Source organism: Stomoxys calcitrans, chromosome 5, assembly GCF_963082655.1.
Source record: "Stomoxys calcitrans chromosome 5, idStoCalc2.1, whole genome shotgun sequence".
NCBI lineage: Eukaryota > Metazoa > Arthropoda > Insecta > Diptera > Muscidae > Stomoxys > Stomoxys calcitrans.
This window is the reverse complement of record NC_081556.1, coordinates 151992952-152020925: the sequence shown is the minus strand read 5'-3', so window position 1 is coordinate 152020925 and position 27974 is coordinate 151992952. Positions and strand designations below refer to the sequence as shown.

Below are 27974 nucleotides of genomic sequence, written 5' to 3'. Positions count from 1 at the left end.
AAACGTGTCTCAAATACCAAACATGTGCTCAGACATGGCAGCAAAAGAGTCACAAGGCCTTTGGCCAAAGATGTTATGTGGCAAATCGAAAAATGGGGTCATTTGTTAACTGCAGGCCATTTGTATGCGACCAAAAACGTGACCATTGTTGGTGTGATAATAAAATAATCACAAGTTCGTTGAGAACAAATTGTCATCTCTCGTTTGTGATGCGATGATATTGAAAAATTCACAAGGTGTCAATAAATTCACGAAACTTATCAACCATTTAAAGGACTTTGTAGATGATGTAGCTCAAAGAAATAAGGACATTTATAAAGAGGAGATATATATTTTAGAATCAATGGAAAATATTGTATGTTATGGTGGCGAGTGACTCGAGGACTCGTGGTCCTTAAAAGGGATCGGTTAATAATATCTATATATTGTACATAAAAAGAGTTGTATGACTGGATGATTATAGAGCAGCTCAAAGCTAAAGCTAAAGCTAGAATCATGAAAATTTGCATGAATGTTGGCTTGGGTCGTAGGCACAAGATAAGGCTGGATTTGGTGATATTCGTACGTTAAGGTACTAAAAAGTACCGAAAAGTACGAAATGGTACATATTTGCGCAGCGCGTACGGAAAGGGTTAGAATCTTGGGTTCAAATTAAAGAGCGTCTCGAAAACACAAGTGTTGAGAAGGCAATTTGCCAGAGCTAGCAGTTTCCACGGGATTTTGAATAAAATACACCAGTTCCACAAAAGACTTGATTTATTTCACAAGTGCATTTATATTAAAATTCCTACATAAAAACATACAAGTAAAAATACAAAAATTATAACAAAAAAAAACGTAACCTACTTTTTGGTATGAAAACCACTAGATTTTAATAATTATCTGCAATATTCCTCCTGAATCCGCAACACCGCGTATATGCCAACTTGCAAATTTTTATGGACTTTAAGAATATGGCGAATGAGGACGCTACTTGACATTTTAAAAACATTTAATTAAAAATTACTAGTTACTAAACACTAACAATAATTACGTTACTTAACCCTATCAATAATTACGAACTGACAGATACAAAATTGAGTTGCTATAAATTTAAATTAAGGCATTTTTGAGATTGGCGTCAACATTCCCCCCGGAGTATGACAAGAAGCTTCTTCTACGTCAGACTTAGTTTGAGCAGCAACATCCAAAATTGCCAGCTTCGTTGCAGGTCTCTCCATTACGCCTCGACATGTCAATATTTTTGCGCTGCGGACCTGACCATCTGGTGCCAACCTCGTTTCAAGTACTTTGCCTCGCAGCCAGACATTTCTAGGTAAAGAAGGGTCTACAATGATAACTAAATCCCCCTGACATAATGCCTTTGATTTCTCGTGCCATTTTGTCCTACAAGTAAGCGATGGTAAATATTCGGCCAGCCACTTCTTCCAAAATATGTTGCCATATTGTTGAGAAATAAGCCAGCTCTGTCTCAATAAGGTTCCACTGTCGTAAACTGTAGTTAAGGGTTTTAGCCCATTGGAGCTTCCCACAAGAAAATGATTCGGGGTTAAAGCTTCTGCCATATGTTCTTCAATTGGAACATATGCGAGCGGCCTCGAATTTATCACATTTTCCACCTCGATTAACATGCTCAAAAGTAGCTCATCAGTAGGGTGCCTTGAGGGCATGATCTTATACAAAACCATTTTGATTGAGCGAACTAAACGCTCCCAGGCGCCTCCCATGTGGGGTGAAGCAGGAGGATTAAAATTCCATTTGGTGTTGGCAGTTGTAAAAGTTTCGAGTAATTCGTTTTTGTTAACCTCTGCTAGCGCCTCTCTTAGTTCCCTCTCTGCTCCAATAAAATTAGTTCCATTGTCGCTATAGAACTCATGCGGTGTACCTCTACGCGCCATAAAATTGCGAATAGCCAAAATACAAGAGCTTGTCGTAAGAGAATGTGCAATCTCAATATGAACGGCCCTTATAGTGAGGCACGTAAACAAACAGCCATATCGTTTCTCTTTGTGGCGATTCACACTGACCAATATGGGCCCAAAGAAGTCTACTCCAGTATAAGAGAATGGAGATGCATAAGCAGCTACACGAGCTCGAGGTAACTTTGCCATCTGAGGGGGGTTAGGCACCACCTTGGTGATTTTACAGAATTGACAGGAACGAAAAATAGTCTTTACAGTGGTGCGAAGTTTCGAGATGGCATACTTTTGCCTCAGCTCATTCACAACTGTTTCATGATGCATATGATGAAATTTTTCGTGATAATGAAGAATTATTAATTTGGTAACATAATGTTTTCTGGGCAATATTATTGGACGCTTTTGGTCAAATGTAACATTTGCCAAATCTATTCTGCCATCAACTCGTAAAAGCCCTTCCTCCAAATAGGGTGTTTTTGAAAAAATTTCGCTGGATTTTGGCACAGGAGACTTTGTATTCAGGGCAGCAATTTCAGCTGAGTAAGTCACAGATTGCACCTGTTTATATATTATATGCTCCGCTCTCTTTAAATAATCCAGTGTTAATCCTTGGCATCTGGGCTCATTTTTTCGACAAATAGTAATAAATTTGACCACATAAGCAATAGCTCTCACCAGCCGATTCCATTTCGAAAATCGCAGCTCATTTAAAATGGGCTCGTATTTATTTATTGGGTACGAGGTATGTATTCGTTCCTCCTCTGTATTACCACTAAAACCCGTCTTTTGGGGCCACATTTCTTCAGGTTGGAACAAAAAAGCTGGTCCATGGAACCACCTACTAGAATCGGAAAAATTTGGAATTTTCGACCATTTTGTGGCATCATCGGCCACATTCTCTCTACTTGGAACCCAATTCCAATCGCTGATTGATGAGAGTTCCAGGATTTCCGTAACCCGAAATGCAACAAACTGGTTATATTTGCGATGGTCAGAGTTGATCCAACTCAAAACTGTCTTCGAATCGCTCCAAAAATATTTTTTAGAAATTCCAATTTCGTGATTATCCAGCACAAACTTCGCTAGACGCGCTCCTATTAAAGCTGCCATAAGTTCAAGCCTAGGCACTGACGTTATTTTAATTGGGGCAACTCTGGTTTTGGCAGTCACTAACGAACAAACCACATCGGCATTTTTCTTCAGTCTTAAATAACATACAGCAGCATAACCGTCCTTGCTGGCATCCACAAAGGTATGCAGCTGGACATTAACGCCTTCATAATTATGAAAAGTTTTTAGATAGCATCTTTCTATTTTGAGGTTTTCGATGTCTGGCAAAATTCGTAACCAGTGACTCCATTTTGCCGCCAATTCGTGATGGATTGGTTCATCCCACCCCGATTTGGACCTCCAAACTTCTTGCATGAGAACCTTCACGAACATAACTATGTGTCCAATTAGTCCCAGGGGGTCGTAAATGGACATTACTAGTCTAAGCATTTCTCGCTTAGTTGGAGCTTTTTTGGTTGACAATAATTCACCCTCCAGAAGCCATGATGCTATTTTAAATGTTATAACATCCTCATCATGCTCCCAAAAAACGCCCAGTACTTTCTCAACACTGTTTTCGGCTTTAAAATTTATGCATTTAACTTTCTCCGAAAGAGTAGATGCAAATGCATTCCTAACCTCCCTGCTATTGGACACCCAGTTTCTTATATTGAAACCAGCTTGGCGATGTACAAAGCACACATCTTTAACCAATTTTATTGCCTCCTCAGCCGTATCAATAGAACATAGCAAATCATCCACATAATGATTTTGTTTGATTGCCTTTGCAGCAAGGGGAAACTCTTCCAGAAATTTGTCAGCATTGTAATTCTTCACATACTGCGATATGCTGGGAGCGCATGTGGCACCAAATATCATGACGTCCATTATGTACACATCTGGCGCTCTCTCCTGGTTACAATCCCTCCAAAGAAACCGTTGCACATCACGATCTTCTGCTCTGATGTGAATTTGATGAAACATCTCTTCGATGTCTCCACATACTGCCACTTTCTTTTGCCGAAATTTAAAAAGAATTGATGGCAATGATGTCAACATATCAGGCCCCTTAAGCAGAAACGAGTTCAACGAAAATTCACCAACCCTGGCAGCCGCGTCCCACACCACACGCGATTTACCAGGCTTATTCTTATTAAAGACGGCAAAAATTGGTAAATACCACACTTTTCCGTCGTTGCGCCTGATGTCTTTTTCATCAAGTCTACGTATGTAGCCTTTAGATAGGTATTTAGAAATTGTATCTCGAAAAATGTTTAAGAGATCAAAGTTTCGTTTTAACTTCCCTTCGAGGCAAGTTAACCGCTTTATAGCCATATCAAAACTGTTTGGCAGTTCGACACAATCAAACTTCCATAATAATGGAACCTCATAATTACCACTTGCCTTTTGCTTCATGTATTTGCTTAATAAGTTTAATGCTCGACTCTCATCTTCAGATTTAAGAGGGTCTTTTGTACATATCCCAATGCTCTCGAGTGTGTAAAAACTTCTTACTAACTCATCTAATTTTTCATCGCTAGCTGTACAATTACATACTTGAAAATTAAATGGCTTACTTGTATGATCTGGTTCGGATGTTGTGCCGTATATGAGCCATCCCAGTTTCGTTCGGACAGCAACAGGCTCATTGGAGGCACCTTCACGAATCTTGTTGGAAATACCCAAATTAAGATGATTTAATCCAATAAGTAGTTTTGGCTCAGCGTTCACATAACTTTTAACAGGCAAATTTCGGAGATGGCGATAACGCTGCGCTAACAATTTGTAGTTCAAAGATTGCACTGGTAAACTTAATGATTCCACTGTACATACGTTTAAAGACACACGGGTTTTGCTGTTCCCTGAAATTTGAATTGTTAATTTCATTGAATTTTTTTCCCTTCGCTGCATACCTCCCGTCCATTTCAAACACAGGGGGCTAGCCACACCATCAATTTTTAGATCACTGGCAATTGAATTATCCATAAGGCTGACCGACGAACCCTCATCAATAAACGCATAGGTTTCGATGCTTTTATTATTTCCATATATAGTAATTGGCACAATTTTAAACAAAATATTTGTCAACATATTATTGTGGGAATTATGTATCACGTCTCTTTCATTTGAACTGTTTGTCATATTTTGATTTGACGTTTGTTTGCTTCCAACAGGTGGTGAAGGTGACGTATATCGATGTAGGGAAGAATGGTGATAGTACTCACAGCCTTCCTCGCCGCACTTTTTCTTTTTCCTGCATTCTCCCATATGCACACCCAAACAGTATTTGCAAAGCTTCTTGGTTCTCACCACGTTCCATTTTTCACTGCGTTCCAACGACTGATATGTTGGACAGTCACTCACAGCTCTGCAGTTTTTATTGTTGCATACAATGCACTTTTTATCATCACTATGAGAGTAGATAAATGCTCTCTTACTTGTAGTTGTTTTGTTGTTATTGAAGCTGCTGCTTTTAGTATGACGATTTTTATCTCGATTGTTAGAAATGGGATCAGTTGTTATTGTACTGGCTGTTAATCCAACACTGAATAACCAACTGTCAAACGCAGATAAGTTTGGTTTCTTGTTTTGAATCATAAGCTGCTGTTTTATGGTTGCCCACTGCATTTGATACGAAGATGGGAGTTTTTGCAGTAATTGTTGAAGTAAAAAAGAATTATTTATCTCATCTGGCAAGTTGCCGGCTTTAATAGTGGCGATTAGACTACGGACGTTTATCGCAAAGTGAGTCAGTGTTTGCAAATTGTTTTCATCTACCTTTGGCGATGAATTTATTCTTTCTTTTATAGAGTTCAATATCTTTTCGGGTTGGCCGTAGAGCATTCGAAGAATATCGATGACGGCAGAGACATTTGATGGATGGATAAGCAAATGCTGTACACTATAAAGTGCTTCACCTTTTAAAGACTTTTGGAGACGAATTAAGTTCTCGGCCTCCGAAAAGCAGCAAGTTGAGGTGGACCATTCGAAAGTGGAAATAAATAATGGCCAGTCTTCGGCGTGCCCGGAAAATATTGGCAGTTCCTTGGGAACAGATTGTCTAGCATTGATGCTGCTTTGTTGCAGTAGATTGCTATTATGAAATTGGGATGTGCTATTGAAACTGTTCGTTTGGGGGCGCATTGTAGATGAAATGGGTGCTTGATAAATAAAAGATTGTGTATTTTCGGGATAATTCTGGCGGGGTGCACTTGCAACAGATGGTGGAAGTTGTGTTGCAGTGTTAAAATAAGAATTTTTGGGTAAATTTATGAAAGTTACCGCATTGGGATTAAGCGAAGCAGTCTGCGTATGCAGATATCTTTGATCTCCACTATTGGTGGTGGCTGACACTGCAGCAATCGGTGCAGTATTGCCTATCGTTGAAGTTGCAATGTTACAAGCTGCTGAGCACAGGTTAGTAGAATTGGGCGGTAATTGGGTAGCACTGCCAGTTGTTACTTTATTTTGTCCCGTACCACGAGTGGTTTCACTATTGGAGTTTCGTTCTGCTGAACTATTAGGCATATCCAAGTAAGACGTTTCTTCAAACAAATGTGTGGACTGCGCATGTACACCATTGTTGTTGGTAGACATTAAGGCTGATTCGGCTTGCTGGTCATGATTGGGAAGTTGATTGACCCAGTTTTGGACCGATTGAGAACTAGTTGATGAATTTTCATTTACGGTTGCAGCTTCCTGCAGAAGGTCATATTTTTTGTTTAGAAATTCTAAATTGAGATTTCTCTCTTCTTCAAGACGCTGTAGTTGTAGTTGAATGCTACGTGCATGAGATTGGCGCGAGACAGCAGAGGAATGGCTTCGGATACTATGGGTAGGCGAAGGTGGCCTGCGGTCTGCACAGTCTGGACAGAGTTGATTCGTTCTATTGGCATTTTTAAGGCAAATTTTATGAAATACTCTTTTGCATTCCATGCAAGATAACATGTTTGAGTCAGGGGGATTTGGACATAGGATGCAACCATTATCATTTTGTGGTTGACCCGTTGTAATGTCGTTATTCATTGTACTTACTGCGAGATTGGCAAAAATATTGATGCTATGGGTGAGTCAGATGGAGACGAAGTATTCGGCAAAAAGAATTTTAAAATGTTGAGAAGGCAATTTGCCAGAGCTAGCAGTTTCCACGGGATTTTGAATAAAATACACCAGTTCCACAAAAGACTTGATTTATTTCACAAGTGCATTTATATTAAAATTCCTACATAAAAACATACAAGTAAAAATACAAAAATTATAACAAAAAAAAAACGTAACCTACTTTTTGGTATGAAAACCACTAGATTTTAATAATTATCTGCAATATTCCTCCTGAATCCGCAACACCGCGTATATGCCAACTTGCAAATTTTTATGGACTTTAAGAATATGGCGAATGAGGACGCTACTTGACATTTTAAAAACATTTAATTAAAAATTACTAGTTACTAAACACTAACAATAATTACGTTACTTAACCCTATCAATAATTACGAACTGACAGATACAAAATTGAGTTGCTATAAATTTAAATTAAGGCATTTTTGAGATTGGCGTCAACAACAAGGTTTGGTAAAAAAATGTTGGAAAAACGTTTCAGAAGTGGGAGAAATAGTTCATTTAGTACCGCAATAGGTACTATATTTGGTACTTTCTTTGTAAATTGAACTAGATCTCTGAGTAGGCAAACTATGGCGAACTATGGCGATCATAATTGGGTGACTTTGAACCCAGGCGTTTAGCGTTATAGGCGGACATGCTAAACTCTGCGCCGAGGGGGCCTCCAGGCTTGAATACCAAAAAAATTTTCAGCGGTGGTTATCCCCTTATTAATGCTGGCTACATTTGTAAGGTATCCTGCCATGTCAAAAACTTCTCTACCAAATGGTCTCGCTATGCGGTACGCCCTTCGCGCTTGGCATAAAAAAGGACGCCCCTTATCCCCTGTTCCTTAATGGAATGTTAATGGAAAATTTAGCAGTATTTAGGTGACTTATATAGTTTGAGGATTTACATGTAGGTACTAAAGAAAGTACCAAAAAGGTACGAAATGGGTGAACTTTGTACAGAGCGGATGGATAGAAATATAATTTTGAAATTTGAATTGCAAACGGATGAGGGTAAAAAGAAAACAAATAAAAGCGTGCTAAGTTCGGCCGGGCCGAATCTTATATACCCTCCACCAAGGATGGCATTTTTCGACTTGTTTTTCCGGCATCTCTTCTTAGGCAAAAAAGGATATAAGAAGAGAATTGCTCTGCTATGAGAGCGATATGAAGATAGGGCCCGGTTTGGACCACAATTAAATTATATGTTGGAGACCTGTGTAAAATGCCAGCCAATTCGAATAAGAATTGCGCCCTTTCGGGGCTCAAGAAGTAAAATAGAGAGATCAATTTATATGGGAGCTGTATCGGGCTATAGACCGATTCAGACCATAATAAACACGTATGTTGATGGTCATGAGAGGATCCGTCGTACAAAATTTCAGGCAAATCGGATAATAATTGCGACCTCTAGAGGCTCAAGAAGTCAAGATCCCAGATCGGTTTATATGGCAGCTATATCAGGTTATGAACCGATTTAAACCTTATTTGACACAGTTGTTGAAAAAAATAAATAAAAAACGTCATGCGAAATTTCAGCCTAATCAGATAGGAATTGCGCTCTCTAGAAGCTCAAGAAGTCAAGTCCCCAGATCTGTTTATATATGACAGCTATATCAGGTTATGAACCGATTTGAACCATACTTGGCGCAGTTGTTGGATATCATAACAAAATACTTCGTGCAAAAATTCATTCAAATCGGATAAGAATTGCGCCCTCTGGAGACTCAAGAAGTCAAGACCCAAGATCGGTTTATATGGCAGCTATATCAGGTTATGGACCGATTTGAACCATACTTGGCGCAGTGGTTGGATATCATAACAAAACACGTCGTGCAAAATTTCATTCCAATCGGATAAGAATTGCGCACTCTAGAGATTCAAGAAGTCAAGACCTAAGATCGGTTTATATTGCATCTATATCAGGTTATGAACCGATTTGGACCATACTTGGTGCAGTTGTTGGATATCATAACAAAACACGTCGTGCAAAATTTCATTCCAATCGGATAAGAATTGCGCACTATAGAGGCTCAAGAAGTCAAGACCCAATATCGGTTTATATGGCAGCTATATCAAAACATGGACCAATTTGGTCCATTTATAATACCAACCGACATACACTAATAAAAAGTATTTGTGCAAAATTTAAAGCGGCTAGCCTAACTCCTTCGAAAGTTAGCGTGCTTTCGACAGACAAACGGACGGTCTGACGGACAGACGAATGGTCATGGCAAGATGGATTAAAATGACATGACGATCAAGAATATATATACTTTGTGGGGTCTAAGACGCATATTTCGAGGTGTTACAAACAGAATGACGAAATTAGTATACCTCCATCCAATGGTGGAGGGTATAAAAATAGTACTGGTAACGGGAGAAAGCGTACGTTTATTAACGCAATCGGTATGATTTGGTACCTTCTCTACAGATGGAGCTAGAGGTTTGAAATTTAGAATTTAGTCACGACTAGGAAATATATAATTGGTGACTAAATGATCTGTTCAAATTTCATACATGTTGGTACCAAAATTGGTATCATTTGGTACTTTCTTTACAGCTTGTACCATGCTGGTACAACTAGGAAGAATATGATCGGTGACTATGATCTTTTTACAATTCATACATTTTGGTACCAATGTTGGTACCATTTGGTAATTTCTGTGCAAATGAAGCTAGAGCTCTATATATGGCATGTAGGTATCACTTAGATATATATGATGGGCGACTAAATGTTTTTATCACAATTCGAACATTTTGGTACGAAAATTGGTACTTGTTGGTAATTTCTTTATAGATGGATTTAGAGGTCCGAAATTTGGCATGAAGGTACCACAAAGAAATACATGATGGGTGACTAAATGTTCTATTAAAAAATCGTACATTTTGGTACCATTTCGTACTTGGTGTTCAGATGGAGCTATAGGTCTGACATTTGGTATCCAGATAAAAGTAGGAAATATTTTATGAGTGGCTAAATGATCTATTCTTCATTTCCAAATTTTTGTACAATTTGTTACTTTCTTCATAGATGGAGCTATAGGTGTGAAATTCGACATATAAATGCAACTAAGATTTAATGGGTTCCTAAGTGATCCATTCAAAATTCGTACTTTTTGGTACCAAAAAGTGCAAAATAGTACGAATTGGCTTATATTCGCCAACATCGAACGGGGACTGAAAAAATTAAGCAATTTGAAAAATATCGCAGTCTTGAGAAGAATACGACATATGGAAGAAAATGTACTAAGTGTAACTAATGTGTAAGTGGTACCTTGCGGAGTGAGCTAAAGCTCTCAAAATTGTGATACAAGTACACTATGGGTATAAATTTTGGGTGATCAGAAGATTATTAAAAATCGTACATTTAGGTACTAAAACGAACAAAATTACACTTTCTTTACGAATTGAGCTAAAGAGCTCAAATTTGGATTTTATTTATACCTTGGTAATAAATATTGAGCGACTTATAGATTATTTCTTGGTACTATTTGGTACTTTCTTTACAGAAGGGGAAAGATTTCTGAAATTGTATACCCTATTCTTACAAAACTTCATAATCTTACGAACTGAGTGACCTGGGTTTTTGGAAGTCCTACACTAAAAGGGGTACCAAAAACGGAGGTAGCGAAGCGGACCACCGGAATGCTAGTAGCTACATATAAGCAAAAATGGTGTGATCAAAATGATATTTAGCACAGGTGTAAGCAGGTGGTCACAGTTTAACAGATGCAATATTTTCAGTTGCTCCTGCAAGTGGTGATCAAAATCTGTTCATAACCTGATATAGCTGCCATATAAACCGGTCTGGGATTTTGACATCTTAAGCCTCTAGAGGGCGCAATTCATATCCGTTTTGGCTAACATTTTGCATGAGGTGTTTTGTTATGACTTGCAACAACTATACTAAGTATGGTGAAAATCTGTTCATAACTTGATATAGCTGGCATATAAACCGATCTAGGATCTTGACTTCTTGAGCCTTTAGAGGGCGCAATTCTTATCCGATTAAGCGAAAATTTGTATGAGGTGTTTTGTTATAACTTTCAACAAGTATGGTAAGAATGTTCAATATACAAATATAGCTGCCATATAAATGCATCTCCTAGTTTAATTCTAGAACCCATTTAGGATGCAATTGTAATCGTTATTCTCTGTTTGCCTATAAACAGATGCCGGGCAAAGAAAGAAATGCGATCCAATGTAGAGGGTATATAAGATTCGGCCCGGCCGAACATAGTATCATTTTTATACCCTGCACCACCACTGTGGTACAGGGTATTATAGATTTGTGCATTTGTTTGCAACGCTAAGAAGGAGAAGCGCTAGACCCATTGATAAGTATACGGATCGGCTTAGAATCACTTTCTGATTTGATTTAGCTATGTCCGACTTTTGCCTTTCCTTAGTGGTTTTTCAGTAGAAAGGACTTAAGGCTTATATTGCCATAGGCCTTGCCCAGCTTGGGTATTAACACCACTAAGACTTCGTCTAAGTCCAAAATTTCGCAGCTATAAACATTGCGGTATAGGTTATACAAATTTCGAACTTATTTAACTTGAATTTGAATGAGCTAGGTTTTTCCCAAAAATATTTCAATTTTTCAAATAAACGTACATCCCCTTAAAAACTCATTCCCGGCAAATAGCTGTAATATATTTATTATTATTTTGGAATTTGATTTTCTTCGTTTCCTCATTGCCATGTCAGTGCTTTGGCTACAAACAACGCCAACTCCAATAAAAAATACATTTCTTAGCCATTTTGTCAGCATCTTTGACTTCACCATTTAGCTTTGGAGGCGAGAGCGGAGAGGGGACAGCCAACGGGAGTTGCAACAGCGAACAGGCCAAGGTATAAATTGTCCTTGTTCTTGGCTTGCTTGCCTCCCACCCGCCCTCTTTCCAAGTCCTGTTTTCCAGCAAATATTGGTGATTACATTACAATCACGTTTTGAGTCTTTGTGCAGATATTTCTCTGCTTTATTTGCTTTTTCAATTTTCGTGTCTTTTCCTTATGCGCTGCTTGCCCTGTTCACTTGCTGCTGCTGCTTACTGCCTGGATCGTTGATTTGGTGGGATGTTGAAAGGATGTTTGAATGGCAGGATGGATTCTTTTCGTATCTGCCTGTGAATTGAAAATTTGAATATAAAATTGTTATTGAAAATGCAAAACGTTTTTAGGGTTTTATTTCCATTTTGCTCGTCTTCTTTTTATGGTGCGGCAATGAAGACTAAAAACTGCACAATCGTTAAGATGTCATACTTTCAGTTCGGTTATCCTTTTTTTGCTTGCCTGCCTTTTTGGCTCATTTTGCAGCGATTTGCCAAAGGTTTCTTTATTTGCATTTACCTGGCTGGCTGAGTGAGTGGTGTGGCTGCTCTTTTGAGTTGCATTTTTGTCAACTGGTTTTTTTCTACTTTCCCTCCCTTTTTTCAGTGGATTTTCCTTTGAAGCCTTTTTTCCAGGCGTTGAAGTGTATAAAGAACCTGTCTGTCCCCAAGGCTTTTGGGGGCAATAATACAAGCTAACTTGTTGAAAAGACGTGCCCGCTTCATGGAGTCGGAAATGCATATTGTTTATGTTAGGGGGAAAAATTGACAAGGATCAAAGGAAGGATGCTGCAGGTGTAAGTGTTTTGTGGATTTGTGTTGAGTGCAAAGTTTATCAACTGATAGAATTCAAACAGATTTTCAAGTGATTTCCAGGAAAAGCGATGACGGTAAGAGATAATGGTCTTTAAAGAAACTTTTAGTTTAGAAATTAGTAGTTTGAAAGAGATGGGAAGTATTTGTTAACTTTTATGTAAGAAAATCGTCGAACACGACTAACCTTTTTATCTGCCAAAACAAACTAAAAAACCAAACTGAGTGATATTACCAACGTATACAACAGACATGAGTATCAACATAACAGAAACAAGTAAAAAGGCGTCAAGTTCGGCCGTGCGGAACTTTGAATACCCACCACCTCGGGTATATATGTAATCAACCTTTCGTCAAAATCCGTTGAAAAATGCATACCTTATGCCCCATAGCAGCTATATCGAAATATGTTCCGATTCGGACCAAATACTAATAAGTACAAGTCATTGTTCAATTTTGTATAACAAAATATTGGTCTTTAAAGTAGCTATATACCGATCTGAACCATATACGACACGGATGTCGAAAAGCCAAACATAAGTCACTGTGTCAAATTTCTGTGAAATCGGACAATAAATGCACCTCTAATGGCCCCAAGACCTTAAATCGAGAGATCGGTCTATATGGCAGCTATGTCCACATCTGGACCGATTTGAGTAAAACTGAAGAAGATTGTCGAAGACCCACCACCCTAGGATAGGGGGTATATTCATTTAGTCATTCCGTTTGCAACACATCGAAATAACAATTTCAGACCCTACAAAGTATATATGATTCAGATCGTGGTAAAATTCTAAGACGATTTAACGATGTCTGTGTGTCTGTGCGTCTGTCCTTCCGTCCGTTGTAATCACTCTAGAGCCTTCAAAAATTGAGATATTGAGCTGAAATTTGGCACACATGCGTCTTTTTGATGCACGCTGCTTAAGTTCTTGAACGGGCCAAATCAGACCATATTTGGATATAGCTGCTATATATACCGATCTGCAGATAAAGGGTCTAATGCCCATAAATGCTTTATTTTTTATCCGATTTCGCTGAAGTTTTATACAGTGAGTAACTTAAGATAAGATAACTCAGATCGGAATATATTTAGATATAGCTGACATATATACCGATCTCCCGACAAAGGGTCCCAAGTCCATAAAAGCTTTATTTATTACCCGATTTCGCCGAAATTTGCAACAGTGGGTTATTTGAAGCCTCCCAACATCTGACCTCTATATGGATCAGATCGGACTGTATTTAGATATAGCTGTCATATAGGCCGATCTCCCGATAAAGGGTCTGAAGCCAATAAAAGCTTTCTTTTTTTAATTCGATTTCGCTGTAATTTGGAATAGTGCGCAGTTTTAATCCTCCCAACTTACGACCCATATATGGTACAGATCGGACTATATTGAGATACAGCTGTCATATAGACCGATCTGCCGATAAAGGGTCTGAAGCCCATAAAAGCTTTATTTTTAACCGATTTCGCTAAAATTTGAAACAGTGAATTATTTTTAGCCTCTTGATACCCGACTTAAATATGGTTCAGATCGGACTATATTTAGATATAGCTGCAATAAGGACCGATCGGCCGATAAGGAGTCTGAATCCAATAAAACCTTTATTTATTACCCAATTTCTCTTGAAATTTGAAACAGTGAGTCGATTAAAACCTCCCAACATCCGACCGAAATATGGTTCTGATCGGACAATATTTAGATATAACTGCCATATAGACCGATCTGCCGATAAGGGGACTGAAGCCCATAAAAGCTTTATTTATTACCAAATTTCGCTGAAATTTGAAACAGTGAGTTTTTCTGAGCCTCACTATATCGGACCTTAATATGGTTCAGATCGGTTTATAATTGGATATATCTGCCAAAAAGACCAATATTTTGTTCTACAAAATTGAACAGTGACATATATATTAGACCACTCAATGTCCGTGCCGAATTTGGATGCTTAAGTTATCCAATTTTCACCGGATTGTGACGAAAGGGGATTTACATATATACCCGATGTGGAGAGTATTCAAAGTTCGGCCCGGCCGAACTTAATGCCATTTTACTTGTTTCCAAATTATGAATTTTAAGTAAACTAGCTGGACAGGGCCCGCTCCGTTGGACCTTCTTTTACTTTACATGGAACAAAATTATCCTGTGCATATTTTTTTGTCAATTAAAGAGCTTTGAGTGTATATAGCTTGAGAAACAGTATAAAAATATAAATGCCTTTATCTGAATTCCATATAATCATTATTCGTCTATGAATTCGCTCGGAGGGTTTAGGGTCATTTAAGATCGTTGCCCGATATTCATATATGGTTTTTTTGTAGTGGGAAGTGCCCCATGGTGGTGGTTGGTGGGTTAGGGGGGTGCTGTGGACCCCAGAAAAGTAGTCCCGTAAGTGGGTATGAATTTTCGCCCTGTTGAGGGATGGGGCGGCCACTCAATGACTTGGCCACGAAAATATATATCAGATTCTTATTTTAATCTAAAATATCTCAAATTTAAGCCCCATATTGCAATGGTTAGCAAATACGTCCTATTTGGGTGGTTTTATTGGGGTGGCCCATAAACACTTTTTCCCAAATATTGATACCAGATTCGTGCTTTACTCTCAAAAATTTTTTTTTGAGCCCCATATCGCAATGGTCGTAAATTTGTTCCCTTTGGGAGGTGCTTTGGGGAAGGGGTGGATGCCACATTTGGATATCAAATTCGTAATCTACTCGCAAATACCATTCATTTGAGTTCCATATTGCCATTGTCAGTGAATATGTCGGATTTAGGGAGGTTTTGGGGGTTGTTGAGGTCCCCCAAACACTTGGGCCGATAATTGGATATCAGATACATTTTCTCATCCTAAATACCTTTTATTTGAGTCCCATATTGTCGTGATTGGTCTAAATATATGTTTAGTAGGATTAAGGGTGGGGCAGCCCCCCTTTGGTACCCCATCCAAAATTTGGATACCAAATTTTTAGTTTTAAGGTACTATATGAGAGCACACAAAATTTCGCTTAAATCGCAGCACCCATCTCCGAGATCTGGCGTTTCTGAAAATTAGGGTAAGGGGGAGGGTCCGCTCCCCCCTTCAGATATCAAAAAATGTTGTACACTATTTTCACCACGGGATCATTATGCACCATCTGTGAAAATTTCAAGAAAATCGGTTCAGCCGTTTCTGAGTCTATAAGGAACACACAAACAAACAAACAAACAAACAAACAAACCTACAAACAAACACAAATTGATTTTTATATATAAGATTAACTTTCATGGGAACTTTTATCCTTTCTTGTAAATTGGGATTCCATTGCAGGATCTTGTAAATATTAAATTTTCTGCACGTCCTCAAAATATATTTCATCTTAATGCCCTCTTTCTAATGTACCCTTACTATACATTGTTATAGTAATTGATTTACAATCACAATATCGACCAAAACAACAAACAAAAGGTCAAAATAAGTAATAGAAATTTTATGGTAGCCCACAATTCTTTGCTACAACAGAGATCAGTTTATCATCCAGATTTTAATTATAATGAAAAGAATTTCACTTTCAATGTGAAATGAAATTTCGAAAAAATTTATGGAATCCATAGTCAATGTAGATGTAATTAAACCTACCCTTGAGTTGTTCAGTTTGTTTTCGATAAAACTTGCCTAATACGAAAGCCAAATGAACAATTTCATTTTATTTAAAAAATTGCTCCTGTTTACTTGTACATCTATCGGCAAGGATGGGAGTGTTATTCATAGTCTCTACACGATAAGCTCTTTGGCAGCCAACATAGCAAGGACTCGCAAAAAATTATCATTATTTTATGGAAGGAAGGAATGTGTGCTAGAGAAAAGAAGCCATTTTTTGCACAAAATCAAAACTTTATTAGAAACAACAAAATAGATGAAACTTGCAAATTTTATGCAAGTTATATATTTTTCATATCCTTTATATATGTATATGCAATGTATGCAAGTATTGGTTTTGTCTATTTTATAGGGAGAAGTGAATGTACAGGTATTTTATGTAGGGATATAACATTGCCAAACTTTGTGTGTTTCTATGCCCTCCACCATAGGATGGGGGTATACTAAATTCGTCAGTCTGTTTGTTACACCTCGAAATATGCGTCTAAGACCCCATAAAGTATATATATTCTTGATCGTCGTGACATTTCAAGTCGAACTAGCCATGTCCGTCCGTCCGTCTGTCTGTCGAAAGCACGCTAACTTTCGAAGGAGTAAGCTAGACGCTTGAAATTTTGCACAAGTACTTCTTATTAGTGCAGGTCGGTTTGGATTGTAAATGGGCCAAATCGATCCATGTTTTGATATAGCTGCCATATAAATCGATCTTAGGTCTTGACTTCGGGAGCCTCTAGAGAGCGCAATTCTCGTCCGATCTGACTGAAATTTCGCACATAGTGTTTTGATATCACTTCCAAAAACTGTGCTAAGTATGGCTCAAATCGGTCTATAACCTGATATAGCTGCCATATAAACCGATCTTGGGTATTGACTTCTTCAGCCTCTAGAGCCTCATTCGATTTGGCACAAATTTTGTACAACGGCTCATCCCATGGCCTTCAATATACGTGTGCAATGTGGTCAGAATCGATCTATAGCTTGATACAGCTTCCATATAAACCGATCTTCCGATTTTGCTTCTTGAGCCCCGAATCGGACTATAACTTGATATAGCTGCTCCTCCGTCCTTATTCATTACACTTTGTTTGCCTAAAATCAGATACTGCGCAAAAAACTCGACAGATGCGACCATGGTGGAGAGTATATAAGATTCGGCCCGGCCGAACTTAGCACGCTCTTACTTGTTATAGTTAAAAAATTATTATTTTTTAACTCCAAGCTACGTTCATCACAATATGGAAACAAGAGGCCAATATACTAAAACAGGAAAGTAAAGTCATAATGGGAAAAATCTTACACATTTCAATATTAGTTGCACTGATTAAAAACATAGTTTTTTGGCTTGAAAATGCAATCATCGAAAATATGCATAGCAAAGTGAATGCTATACTAGAATGGTAAAAGTATTGTTAGTCAATACTTTCACCAATCCAGTATACTTCGGTCTTGAAATAAAGAATGCAAAAATGCAAATTCTGCCCATGAACATTCCACTACGGAACAAGGGCAAACTCTCACATATCAATGAGTGCAGTCCGATTCAAGTTTTAAGCTCAATGATAAGGGGCCTCCTTTTTATAGCCGAGTCCGAACGGCGTGCCGCAGTGCGATACTTCTTTCGAGAATGTTGCCAGCATTAGGAGGGGAAAACCACCATTGAAAAGTTTTTCTGATGGTCTCGCCAGGATTCGAACCCAGGCGTTCAGCGTCATAGGCGGACATGCTAACCTCTGCGCTATGGTGGCGTCAGAAGTAAAGAATGAATCAAGCCAATTCCTCAAACCTTGTTTCATAGTTAAGCTAATTTCAAGACGGTATCAGACATAAGTCGAAGAAAATTACTGTTGTTGTAGCCACATTTTCATGTGGAGAAGGCGATCCTCGTCAAGCTCCAGTAGGTGAGCAAGCTCGTTCCTGTCCAAAGGACCGATCGCCGCAGGATCAGGGTGGCCACTGGTTACTTAAAGGCGCCAATTACCTGTCTTGTCATATCGAGCATCATAGGCACTCAGTATTTGTGCAACCGCCCGGCCCCTTACCAAGACTCTCCGTTCGATTCCGCTGATTGTCTGCGACTGCCGTTGCAGCTACTCCGTATGAAGCATTACACTAACCGCAACCTGTGGACGCGCCATGTAGCTAAGCTTCTCGTGATACCACACAGATCGAACCACATTGCTGTATGATGCTCACAGCTATCCCGTGCCGGGAAGAGACAGTCAGTATAGGCCGCTTTATGGGATGAGCCAAAACTTTCCATACACTGTTTTCCAAATAACTTTGGACAACTCTCGGTCACATGTTACAAGATGTGTCCGGGCCTTGTATAACGTGATTGTATCGCCGGCTGAGGTAGACCAGCAGCCGTCCAAGATTTTTTGTATATTGAAGGACCCACAATCCTTAAATAATAACACTTATAAATCCTTTTCAATACTTCAGTGATTACAATTCAATGGTGTTCTAGTTTGTTGGGTGGTGTCAGTCAGTAAAGCTCTTTTAGCCGGTAGGTTGCTGTTCTTGAGAATTCAGGCACTCGGTCGGTTAGATTTGGATGCGAATGAATCAGGATGCGGACGTGCCTTAGGTTGCGAACGAATCAGCTTTAGAATGTGAACGAGGCGCCTAAAGGTGTGAGCGAATCAGCGTTAGGATGCAGAGGAGTCGCGTTAGGGTGCAAACGGATCAGCGTTAGGATGAGAATGAGTCGCATCAGGGCGCAAGCGAATCAGTGTTAGGATGCAGACGAGTTGCGTTAAAATATGAGCGAATCTGCGTTAGGATGTAGACTTGTTGCATTCGGGCGCAAATGAATCAGCGAAATGCGTTAGGATGCGAAAGAGTCGTTGTTAGGATGCGAATAAATCAGGTTAAGGATGCAGACGTATTAGCGTTAGGATGCGAATGAGTCGCATTAGGGTACGAACGAGTCAACGATAGGGTGCAGACGAGTCCCGTTAGGATGCAGACGAGTCGCTATAGGATACGAACAAATAAGCGTTCGGACGAGTTGCGTTAGGATGTGGACGTGTCACACTAGGGTGCAAACTGCAATGGAAGCGAACGAGTCGCGTTAGGGTGTAAACGAATAAGCGTTAGGGTGCGAACGAGTCGCACTAAGGTGCAAACGAATCAGCGTTACGATGCGAACAAGTTCGCGTTACGATGCGGACGTGTCGCGTTAGGATGCGATCAAAAAAGTGTTCGGACGAGTCGCGTTAGGATGTGAACGTGTCGCGTTAGGGTGTAAACTGCAATGGAAGCCAACGAGTCGCGTTAGGATGTGAGCGATTCAGCTTTAGCATGCAGACGAGTCGTGTTAGGGTACAAACGAATCAGCGCTGAGATGTGAACCAGTCAGCCTTAGAATGCACACGAGTCACTTTGGGTAGCGAATAAGTTGCGTTAGGATGCAGGCGAGTCACGTTAGGATGCGAACAAATCAGCGTTAGAATGTGGACGTGTCGCGTCAGGGTACAAACTGCAATGGATGCAAACGAGTAGCATTAGGGTGTGAGCGAATCAACATTAGGATTCTGACGAGTCGCGTTAGGTTGCAAACGAAGCAGCGCTGGGATGGGAACAAATCAGCATTGGGAGACGGACGAGTCATTTTAGGAAGCGGACGTGTCGCGTTAGAATACGAACGAGTAGCATTAGGATGCTGACGAGTCGCGTTAGGATGCAAACGAATTAGCGTTATTTCTGCTACAAAAGGATCAGTCAGTTAGTATGCGAACGATTTGCGTTACAATGCGAACGATCACGTTATTCTTAGGGCTTCGAGACTTTCTGACTGCGCACTTTTCTTTTCGAGAGTGCAAACGAATCAGCGTTACGATGCGAATAAGTCAGCGTTAGGATACGGACGAGTCACTTTAGGATGCGGACGTGTCGCGTTAGGATGCGAACAAATAAACGTTCGGACGAGTCGCGTTAGGGTGTAAACTGCAATGGAAGCCAACGAGTCGCGTTAGGATGTTAGCGAATCAGGTTTAGCATGCAGACGAGTTGTGTTAGGGTGTAAACAAATCAGCGTTGGGATGCGAAAAAGTCAGCCTTAGGATGCCCACGAGTCACTTTGGGTAGCGAATAAGTTGCGTTAGGATGCAGGCGAGTCACGTTAGGATGCGAACAAATCAGCGTTAGAATGTGGACGTGTCGCGTCAGGGTAAAAACTGCAATGGATGCAAACGAGTAGCATTAGGATGTGAGCGAATCAACATTAGGATTCAGACGATTCGCGTTAGGATGCAAACGAATCTGCATTAGGATGCGAACAAATCAGCATTAGGATGCAGACGGAGTAGCATTAGGATGCGAGTAAATCAGCTTTAGGATGCTGACGAGTCGAACCCATGAACATTCCACTAAGGACTCACTCACTTCCGGTATCGGTTGTTGGATTACATTCTTGCTGTACCGAAAGTAGTTTTCATCTACAAAAGAACTATCCCAACTTCGATATATGGTTATATTTGAACCACACAGCCTGTGGAGAAAAAAAGCATACATGCACGTTATTTCTGCCTATTAAATTCAGATGTCTAGACTATAAACCGTCAAATAGGTGGACAAAGAGGTGCTACTGCAATAAATTTGGAAATATATGTATTTTTATCTAATCATTCAAAAATGTTTAGAATTTTCTTGTATATAGTTTCTAACATTTTTCCTGTTTTTTTTTTTTTTTTTTTTTTGGTTGTAGGGATTCTCAACAAAAACCAGCAACAGTGGCAGCAACTAAAACCCCATCAACCAACCAGCGAGACCATACAACTAACCAAAGGGGGTAATTTCAAAGTTAGGAAGATTGAAGAGATACAATGGCTTCTGAAGCATCATCATACGCTTCATCATGCTTACAATCAAATAAGGCACCAAAGGAATTGTTGGAGCTGTTGGATGCTTTAAGGCAAGCAGTACAACATCAGCACCCTCAACATTTGCAAGGCCCCAGTATCAGTTTGGGTAATCCGCAAGGAATGTTGGAGCTGCAGCAGCAGCAGCAGCAACAAGAGCAACTCCGTCGGCAGCAAACACTTCAGCATGGGAAAAAACCTCGCATGGAACTGAGCCAAATTGAGTTGATCTATCGTGCTGAGGGTAATGCAAATTTGGTGCTTGCATTACCGCAATTTAAAAAAGTTTTACGTTTGCCAAAAATTCAACTAAAATGTCAACAACAACAACAACATCCATCTGAACATGGACAGTCACAACTGCAACTGCAACATATAGCTGGCCAGCAACAACATCAAGAGAACCCATTTGGCCCAAAATATCCTGAGCCAAACAAACAACAATGCCAGAAACAGGAGCTGGAACAGCAACAGCAGGAACAAGAAGAACAGCCTGCATTGAAACAGCAGGAGCCAACAAACATGACTTTAACTACCATCAGCCAACAGCAATTCCAAACGAACGGTATGACTTTCGGATGTCTATGCTATCATCCTAATCTGCTCCCCGCTATTGCCTCAAAGTATCCTTTTTGGCTATGGGGCAAACTGCTGATTGCAGCAAATATTATATTTGTTTAGTCTACATTAGGGTATGCCGAAGGGAAAGGGGAAAGTGGGCCCAAATTTAGGAATTTTAAAGTTTCAAGCTATATGAGTCTCCTGTTATGAACACCATTTGACATTTTGTTCAAAACAAAATGTCAACATAAAAAGTTGGCAACCCACCCAGCAATGATTTTAAACAAGTAAAACAAGCATTAAGTTCGCCCGGGCCGAACTTTGGATACCCATCACCTCGGGTATATATGAAAACTCCCTTTCGTCAGAATCCGGTGCAAATTGGATAACTTAAGCACCCAAATTCCACATGGACATTAAGTGGTCTAAAACACCCTGGCGACATTCAACGGAGAATTACTGAGTCATTTTATTAACATTTTGAGTTTCAAAGTCTTTACCTGTCCTTTGTCTATGGTTATATTCTATTCAGTATACCCTAATGTAACTTTATTTCCAAGTGCCAGCTTTAGGGGGATGATTTCGTGGGGAACGCCTCTGAAATTCCATTTTGAAAACTTTAATGATTTTATTTGGAATTTCTTGTTTTGCCTTCCGAATTTCGAAGGAATGTGTTTATATCATTCGCTTTCATTTATTATTGTTGCTGATATGTTGCACTGGTAGAGTTATTGTTCAGCCGATTGTCTGTCGGCCTGTCTGTGTGTCTTTACGTCCATTTGTCTATCCCCAGGTCTTTTACAGCCGCCTGTCCAAGGCTTATCGCCACAAAAGTTCCTCATTCGGTTAGTTTTTTTTTTTTTTTTTGGTTGGCATTATTGCTAATTCATTTGCTGCACCCAGCTGTCTGCTTGCCCATTCCACCGTACCATCCAATTCCAATCCCATCCTTGGGAGTTCTGGTCCCAACGTATGGGGCCGCATCTAAATGTGTTTGACCGTCTGTTTAGCTTTTGTCTATATGCAACTTTTTTGTTTGTTTTCTCCTATTTTATTTCTATGTTTCCGGCTGCTTCCGTTTTTCACCCCACCGTAAATTTTGCCAACAATACGGCTTCTGCTCCTTTGTGGCCTGTGTGTGCGCGATGGTGTGGTTGCTCCAAGCCAGCTGTTGGAATCTTGACAATGGACCATTATGTGGCTTATATTGGTATCATACGCTGTCTTCTGGGAAATGAGTTTGTATTCGAAGCGGATATTGTTGCAGTGCCAAATCCCAATGACAGGGAATGGATAAATGAGCACATTAGGCCTTTCAGGCCAGGTATGTATGTTTCTGAGTTTATGAATTATTGTAGTTACAGTGGTAAATAAAAGTGTTACTTCAAATGCTTAACAAGGGCTCTAATGGTATACCATCAGATGCGCAATTGGTAAAGAAATAGTGTCGCAATGCCAAAAAACGCCGGCGATATCTTGACTGAAATCCTGAAAGAAAAATTTGTAACTCCATTATCTCAGTTATCAAGTTATAGATATTCCAGACATCTATGCATGTTTTTTGGAGGTTTTTACGAGCTCATGACGATAAGCCTATAAATGCATTTTTGGCAGCACTTCAAAAATTGAAATGCTAGAGTCAGCCCCTGGACCTACTAGGAACTCCAAATTTTGCATAATTATTAAAAACCATCTCCACATTCAGTATGTCAAGTTTCGTGTGGATATCCTCATTCGTTAAAATGCTATAGATTTATTCCAAAGATTTTTCGACTGTGGTCATGTCCTCCATACAATTCTTGAACCATATCTTTTTATATTTTTTCCCTCTAAACGAAAATGAGACAGGTACCGGCAGCTAAACTCTTTTTAATTATGTTAAGGGGCAATAGAAGAACGTATTTTGAAAATATGGCGAGGCTATAACGGCTCTCGCTGTTGCTCCGTGTGCCCAGGTTCGAATATCGGCCGGGCTCTGACGAATTTTTTCATTTTTAAGTTTTTTGCCTGTTAGAGAGGAGATTTTCTTTGCAAATGATCATCGCCCCAACCGGCAAGGTTATATTAGGTTAGCTTAAATGGGTCGCCCACCAAAGGTGAGTTCACTCGGAGGCCAGTTTGGCCCATTGTGGTACCCTAGAGAGAGAAAGAGCAAGAAAAGGGAAAGTGTGAGACCTTGTACTAGATGTAATAAAAGAACATGTAAAGAGGCGTTAAGTTCGGCCCGGCCGAACTTTGGATACCCACCACCTCGGGTATATATGTAAACCACCGTTCATCAAAATCCGGTGAAAATTCCATACCTTATGCCCCATAGCAGTTACATCGAAATATGTTCCGATTTGGACCAAATACTAATAAGTAAAAGTCATTGTTCAATTGTGTATAACAAAATATTGGTCTTGATAGTAGCTAATGGGTTGCCCAAAAAGTAACTGCGGATTTTTCATATAGTCGGCGTTGACGAATTTTTTCACAGCTTGTGACTCTGTAATTGCATTCTTTCTTCTGTCAGTAATCAGCTGTTACTTTTAGCTTGTTAGAAAAAAAGTGTAAAAAATTATATTTGATTAAAGTTCATTCTAAGTTTTATTAAAAATTCATTTACTTTCTTTTAAAAAATCCGCAATTACTTTTTAGGCAACCCAATATATCTAAAAAACCGATCTGGACCGACCTGTGCCATATTGCAGAAGTACGTCAAGGGGCTTAATTTAACTCACTGTCCTAAATTTTAGCGACATCGGATAATAAATGCGCCTTTTATAGGCCCAAAACCTTAAATCGAGAGATCGGTCTATATGGCAGCTATATTCAAATCTGAACCGATCTGGGCCAAATTGAATAAAGATGTCGACGGGCCTAAGACAACTCACTGTCACAAATTTCATCAAAATCGGATAACAAATGTGGCTTTTATGTGCCTAAGACCCTAAATCGGCGGATCGGTCTATATGGCAGCTATATCCAAATTTAAACCGATCTGGTCCAAATTGACGGAGAATGTCGAGTGATCTAACACAACTCACTGTCACAAATTTCAGCAAAGTCGGATAATAAATGTGGCTTTTATGGGCCTAAGACCCTAAATCGGCGGATCGGTCTATATGGTAGCTTAATCCAAATCTGGACCGATCTGGGTCAAATTAACGAAGGATGTCTGTGGGCCTAACATAACTTACTGTTTCAAATTTCTGCAAAATCGGATAATAAATGTTTCTTTTAAGGGCCTAAGACTCTAAATCGGCGGATCGATCTATATGGCAGCTGTATCCAAATCTGGACCGATCTGGGCCAAATTGAGGAAATATATCGAAGGGCCTAACACAACACATTGTCACAAAATTCAGCAAAATCGGATAATAAATATGGCTTTTATGGGCCTAAGACCCTAAATTGGCGGATCGGTCTATATGGCAGCTATATCCAAATCTGGACCGATCTGGGCCAAGTTAACGAAGATTGTCTAATTGCCTAACATAACTCGCTGTTCCAAATTTCAGCAAAATCGGATAATAAATGTGGCTTTTATGGGCCGAAGACCCTAAATCGAAGGATCGATAAGCCAAATTGACGAAGGATGTCGAAGGGCCTAACACAACTCACTGTCCCAAATTTCAGCAAAATCGGATAATAAAAGTGGATTTTATGGCCCTAAGACCGTAAATCGGTCGATCGGTCTATATGGGGGCTATATCAAGATATAGTGAAGATCTCTATTTTTAGAGACTGTATCGTGATTTTAACAGACAGACGGACGGACATGGATAAATCGTCTTAGATTTTTACGCTGATCAAGAATATATATTCTTTATAGGGTCGGAAATGGATATGTGTGTTGTGTTGCAAACGGAATGACAAAATGAATATACCCCCATCCTTCGATAGTGGGTATAAAAAGACAAAAAAAAAAAGACAGGAAGAGTGGAGAAACCCGATCGGGAGATGAAGAACCGCACGGACCTACCTACGCCAGAGCCTGTGTCCCCCCCTTCGGAACCAGCCTGTTCCCTCAACAATTCTCAGGAGACATACCAGAGGTACGTTTAGAAGTTTACCTAGATCACAGAGGAAACGGCTTCCCAGAAAGGAGAGCCTACGTCTCTGCAGTCGCGGACAGGAACAAAGCAAGTGCTTAATAATCTCCTCCTCATCCTCATCGAGGCAACTCCTACAAAAGTCATTGTGCGGTATCCCCATGCGCGCCGCCCTGCGGCCTATGGCACAGTGTCCGGTTATGTCCCCTGTCAAAGTACTCATCGACCTCTTATCGAACGCCAGCAATTCCCTCGTCCTCCTCCGGTCGATGACCGGCCAAAGCGCCGGCAACATCTACCGTGTCCCACTTCGCCACCGGCGCCGCCCTGGCAATCCCCTCTACTGTGTTCAGTAGCTCGACAAATGGCACATAGGCATGATTGGTCCACCCGGTGCAGACGAACACCTCCTGGCGCACTCATTCGTCCTCTCATTTCCTGGAATCCCCTTATGCCCAGGAACCTATGTCAGCGTCACATCGTGGGCCCTGAGCCTATCCAGCCCTTATACACCCTCCCCCATGGATCATACCAAAACACCACCTGCAAAATTTCAGTCAAATCGGACGAGAACTTGACTCGAGCCCTCTAGAGGCTCAAGAAGTCAAGACCCAAGATCGGGGTATATGGCAGCTATATCAAAATATGGACCGATTTGGCCCATTTACAATCCCAACCGACCTACACTAATTAAAAGAATTTGTGCAAAATTTCAAGCGCCTAGCTTTATTCCTTAGAAAGTTAGCGTGCTTTCGACAAACAGACGGACGGACATGGCTAGATCGACATAGAATGTCATGACGATCAAGAATATATATACTTTATGGGGTCTCAGACGCCTGTTTCGAGGTGTTACATACAGAATGACGAAATTAGTATATCTCCATCCTATGGTGGAGGGTATAAAAATTCGACAGAGCTCGACCGGGATTCGAACCTGGCCACACGGAGCAACAGCGAGAACCGTTGCCGTTGTCAAGCGTCCGAAGCCATCAATACATCTTCCAGCAGGTGCGCAGAATCATGAGCACCATGGAAGTAGTGTAATTGTCGCAGATAAAAAGTCTGTCATTACACGAAAACACATGTATTGGGAAAAAGTACAGCTAATAGACAGGGTTATCGAGCGTTTTCGTAATAAATACGATTCAAATACAACATACTAATGCACGGCCCTTGAAGCCATGACGCCAAATATGGTTGAAACGTCTTCTAACCAAAGACGAAACGCGTCCCATAGTGGTTGGTGTGTGTTGGTATCTGTGGCTTTCCTTTTCCATTTTCGACTTTAATATGATTTTCTGTAAATATTTTGTCGGAAATAAATTTTAATATATTCTTATCAGCGCATAACTTTTGCCCCCCACTCTACCACATTTGTTTTCAAATGTCTGTACAAATATTTACTTGTCTGTCGAAATGTTTTTGGAATTTTTCTTGCTTTACTTTCCCTCGCAGCATTGTCTGCTGAGCCTAAAGAAGTCATAGCCAATATGCATGTGAATGTGCCATGCCTTATAGATTAGGGAATCTAAGCATTGGCTATGCATCGTCTTTGTTGATTTGGCCAAAAATTTTGCAAATTTTTAGTTTCGAAAGCTTCCAATGCCTTAATCTGAACAGGACATTCAGGATATTTTGGAAGCTTATGGGTAGTTGCATTCGTTTGAAAGTATGGAGTGCATTATTTCAGGGAAATTATTTGTGGAAAAATCTAATTAGAGCTCAAGCACCCACAAAAAGAGGAGGATGTTCGTCTATTGGTTACAACATACCAATGAAATGTCTGGGAAAGGGAAGTGAATAATAAATGATTACTGAATTCTTGGTTTGTTTCCAAACAATATGGCGGGAGATCAGCATTCGTAGTTTCTGTCTAAGAAAAAATTTTGTGTTATTGCTTTAGGTATAAAAGTGAAATATAACTAAGTTCGGCCGGGCCGAATATTGGGAACCCACCATCAAGAATTCTGCTGAAAATTTACACAAAATAAATTTAGTTGAAGGACTTAAATTTATTCTACATACCAATCTGCTGTCAAACCAGCAATAATTAAAGCTTCTAGGAACCAAACAAGGATGATCGAGAGTCCGGTATACATGGGAGTTATATTAGGTTATAGACTGATTTGAACCCTTTTTG

The 27974-nt window shown here is 39.9% G+C and overlaps 2 protein-coding genes across 2 annotated transcripts in view; one reads left to right on the top strand and one right to left on the bottom strand.

Annotated features, from left to right (window-relative positions):
• LOC106087883 (inositol-pentakisphosphate 2-kinase) overlaps positions 1-27974 on the top strand; it is a 308454-nt gene that overhangs the window by 244066 nt on the left and 36414 nt on the right. The window contains exons 3-4 of the mRNA XM_059370373.1: positions 21080-21798; positions 22963-23118. Coding sequence (XP_059226356.1) covers positions 21198-21798; positions 22963-23118 — 757 coding nt within the window. The 5' untranslated portion in view covers positions 21080-21197. The remainder of the gene's footprint in view (positions 1-21079; positions 21799-22962; positions 23119-27974) is intronic.
• LOC131998019 (uncharacterized) lies at positions 1098-4385 on the bottom strand. The gene has a single exon (XM_059369975.1). The coding sequence runs from the start codon at positions 4383-4385 to the stop codon at positions 1098-1100; it is 3288 nt and encodes a 1095-aa protein (XP_059225958.1).

Bases quoted from the DNA above. Each gene is read 5' to 3' on its own strand.
- LOC131998019 (XM_059369975.1), bottom strand. From the start codon at position 4,385: ATGAAGCAAAAGGCAAGTGGTAATTATGAGGTTCCATTATTATGGAAG.